Raw genomic sequence first — 3,969 nt, 5'->3', positions numbered from 1 at the left:
GTGATAAATTTTTTTAATACATATAATATAATTGTATGTAAATGAAAAGTTGGATTTTTAATGAAAAGATTTATAAAATGAGACACTAAATAAAAATAACAAATCTCACAAATAATTGAAATTATAAATTCATAGATTACTAACCTGTTATTTTCTCTAATTTTAGATAAGCTAAATTCTAAAAACCTAAAGAAAAAGTTAAAATAGTATAAACTATTTTTATTAAGTTGCTCAATCATATATGTCCTTTGAATATAAAATATAATTATTTTTGTTGAGACATAATATATAATTAAATTCATATGTAAAATTATTTTCCTAACAGTGCATCAAAACAATTCTTTATTTAAAACCATATGTTTTGGGTTTTTCCTTAATTTATTAATAAGAATGTAAAGAAAGATAAATTAAAAATAAAAAGAATAAATGGATAAGAAAAGGGCCTTCTGTAGTGGGGAGTCTAGAAGCAGTGAAGCTTCTATTTTCTAATCCTATCCATCAATACTAATACTATCAAGTATCAACCATCACAACTGTTTAGTTAGTTTCAAAAGAATGGAAGTGGCGATGTCACTGAACGCGCTCGTACGGCTTCCTCCGTCGAGTTCAGCTTCAAGGCTCAACCTCCACGACGAAGCTTCAGCTTCACCAATTAGGCACTCTCTTTTTACTTCCCGAAATACCCCCAAGCCTCCTCAACGACGCAGCGCATTCTTCGTTGTTGAAGCCAAGGGTAAAAAGGGAATGATGGCTCGCCAGTATCAGCGAACCCCTCCTCCTCCCTTGCCCAAGCTCGAGGACGATGGAAACCCCAAATTCGTTATCTTCATTCGCATGGCTGACGTAATTCATTTTATTTTATTTCTTTAATTAACTAATACTCTTTTCCATTTCTTCAATTAAATAACTTATGTGTCATTATTTTTAGCTGTACATATGGTACCCTCTCAGCATAGTAACGGGTGGCACCACTGCCAAAATCATGGTTGCAGCAAAGGATAATTTTCTTGGCAAGTATATATACAAAGATACACTTGATAGAAATCTTGCAGCAGTTATTTACAAAGTAAGTCATTTTTTCCTTTTATTTATTTATTTATTTATTTATTATTATAAAATTTGGCGGTGTAAATATTATTAGATATTCAAAATTTGCGATAAAAAAAATAAATTAGACAAAAGTTAAACACCAAGTTATAGGCACCATAGAATTCACCTTTACATATTTGATGTTAATAGAAGTTTCATTATGCTTCTGTTATTCTGGCATGGCAGGTTTGATTGATTATTTTGCTGTGGAGCATTTTTCTATGTGCAACTTGAGTTAGTTGAGTTAGTTAGAGGTTAATTCAAGTGTGTTAGTTACATAACCTAGCAATTAGTTAGTTGGTTTGTTATAAAACTGTATAGGCATGAAGGCTTCTCCCTCGTGCATGGTGCTGAGTTATAGGATCTTAACTAACCTAAGTAAAGCAGAATAATGTATTTTGAAGTGGATTGTTATGACATTCTGAACCCTCAACTCTTGACTTCTTAATGAATCTTTTTCCAAGTTTGACTTGCGGTTCCGCCCTCTAAAGCGTGATTGTGAGCTGAGATTTTAGCAGGGGGGAGAAAGAGAAGGGTTCAACAAGTAACTATATGAGTCTGTTTTACACTTATGACCCTTTTTTGCCCCTTCGAAACCTCAATTCATTGTGTCTGGTAGTAAAATGAACTCACAACTACTCTTAAAACCCCTTCAGTTTCCTCTATGCTTAATTGCAATATGCTTTCTTCATTGCTGATTGCATGTTTGAATTTAAATAGGATGAGAAGGAGATACAGAAAACTGCATTCAAGCAGCATGCTGTGCTGCGGGACGCCACTGATTTCAGATACGGCTACAAACTTGTTGTAATGTCCTTATACTTTGTTTATATGCCTCAATATTTTAAGGCCATCTTTAAATATTTCTAGTGTTGGAAGTGAACATCTTACAATCTTTGAAAGGAAGAGTCCTGCTTGTTTATCTAACTTATCAATGTGCTGAATTTGCAGGAGAATAACAATATAAGAGCTGCACTTTCTACGTCGGATGTTGTTGAGGTGAACATTCACAAGATTTTCTTTACTACTACTACTACTACTGTTATTGATGTTATCATTCTTAATGTTTCTTGAACAGAGTACTTTGGTATTTTCATCAAAATTTTCAATCTTCCTGCATTAGATTAGATAGCACATGTTCTTAAAGATGGAAAGTGAGGATCCTAGTTGTTTGTATTGATGGATTTGCAAAAAATCGGAAACATCATTAACACTCAAAGATTTAGGTTTAAGCAAGTAGATCAATGATTGCCAGAGAGTATATTACAAACTGTATGTGTCATGATTATTAAATCACTTTCCCCCAAAATTTTAAATTGTCAAATGGAAGCACATGAATAGACTTATTCTAACATGTTTTCTTGCATAAGAGCCTTTTTTGGAGATGAAACGTGTTGAAATGATTTTAGTATTTTACATTGAACCATATAGCCATATACTTCCTACTTTTAATATTTTTAGAACTTAATGTTCCAAAAAAATTAACTAACAAAATCTGTTGATGATTTTCCTCTAACATGTATTGTGGTTTGCATGTCCATTTTGAAGCTTCCAACACCGGATAAGCTAAAAACCGTACTTGATAAAGTGAAAGACTTCTTTGGAGATGCAAAGGAGTCCTTTGGTACCCAAAGGGGAAATAGAGTATATTTTATACCATGCTCAATGAAGGGGATCCTTGGAGCAACGACTGAGTTGTCTCCGTGTGACTTCAAGATCACGGGTTCAAACCGTGGAATCGGCCACTGATATAATTATCGGCTCAGGCTGCTTATATTACTCCCTTTGGATGTGGCCTTTCTCTGGACCTTGCATTAACGCTGGTCGCAGGATGTTTGTGCACCGGCTGTCCTTTTATATGACCCTCAATATTCATGTATTTTATATAATGTGATGCTTACCTCCTGAGTCTCGTGTCAAGGAGCTCAGCGTAATTTACCATTTTTCTGTTTCTCTGCTACATATTGTCTTTGGATGCCCACATTTGGTGTGGTATCTCTGATTATGGCTGGTAATTCTCAAAGTTTGTGTTGTTCTATACCATTCTGTGCCAATGCCAGGGTTAAAGGATGAATCTGTTGCTGGGATCGATTTGCTTCGATAGTTACGAAGCAGCCGATGACTGTATGAGCTCCGAAATATTCGTGGTATTTGTGGGATTGGTTAATGGAAAAGGTGCCATGCACAACAATGCTGCTCATGGTTTTGTTCTTATATATCTGTAGACATAACATGACTTTTATATTTCTTGAGAGTGAAACACCACTTTTATGTTGCTGATCACAAATGCAATGGCATCACTATCAGTTCAAGAGATTCCTAGAACTGTTGTACAAATTACTTGTTGTAATATCCATACATTTATTTCACACAAATTCATTAACTTCATTTGGAGTTGCAAGTTATCAAGCTATTAAGAGTATCTTAGTGATAAATTTGGGCAGAATGTGAGAATTTAGGTTTAAAAACTAATGAAATGAAAAAAAAGGAAGATGTATAACTTACATTCAGAAGTCCTAATAATAGTTCTAATATTAATCCTTTAGATGCCAATGATTTGTAATTATTTTGTTGTCTTGTCAGTGAAATACACTAAGCAGGCATAGAATGGCAAATTTTTGAAATTACAAAAATTGAAAATAATAATTTTTATTTAAATAAAGAACGTTGTTGTGAAGATTTTTTTTAAACAAACAAAATAAATTATTTACTAAGATATACAAACTTGAGAATATTTATGTTTTTATTTTATTACACACTTTGTTTATAGTAGGAACATGTTTTGTTTACAGTTTACACTGGTTTGATACTTATCTCGTTTATAGATGAGATTTGTAAAAGGTGGATTTTATGGTGTCTATATATAATTATCTAATTTAT

General features: G+C 33.1%; 1 protein-coding gene across 1 annotated transcript; it reads left to right on the top strand.

Moving 5' to 3' along the window:
• Positions 1-458: 458 nt before the first annotated feature.
• LOC107468935 (protein HHL1, chloroplastic) lies at positions 459-2,838 on the top strand. Its single transcript, XM_016088317.3, has 5 exons — positions 459-843; positions 929-1,066; positions 1,810-1,896; positions 2,041-2,088; positions 2,638-2,838. The coding sequence occupies exons 1-5, from the start codon at positions 556-558 to the stop codon at positions 2,836-2,838; spliced, it is 762 nt and encodes a 253-aa protein (XP_015943803.1). The 5' UTR covers positions 459-555.
• Positions 2,839-3,969: the final 1,131 nt, after the last annotated feature.

This window comes from Arachis duranensis, chromosome 10 (assembly GCF_000817695.3).
Source record: "Arachis duranensis cultivar V14167 chromosome 10, aradu.V14167.gnm2.J7QH, whole genome shotgun sequence".
NCBI lineage: Eukaryota > Viridiplantae > Streptophyta > Magnoliopsida > Fabales > Fabaceae > Arachis > Arachis duranensis.
This window is presented reverse-complemented; position numbering and strand designations above follow the sequence as displayed.

Excerpts from the sequence above, each read along its gene's own strand:
- LOC107468935 (XM_016088317.3), top strand. The coding sequence starts at position 556 with ATGGAAGTGGCGATGTCACTGAACGCGCTCGTACGGCTTCCTCCGTCG. Across the intron at positions 1,897-2,040 it reads GATACGGCTACAAACTTGTT|GAGAATAACAATATAAGAGC; the intron begins GTAATGTCCTTA and ends CTGAATTTGCAG. Across the intron at positions 2,089-2,637 it reads CTACGTCGGATGTTGTTGAG|CTTCCAACACCGGATAAGCT; the intron begins GTGAACATTCAC and ends TCCATTTTGAAG.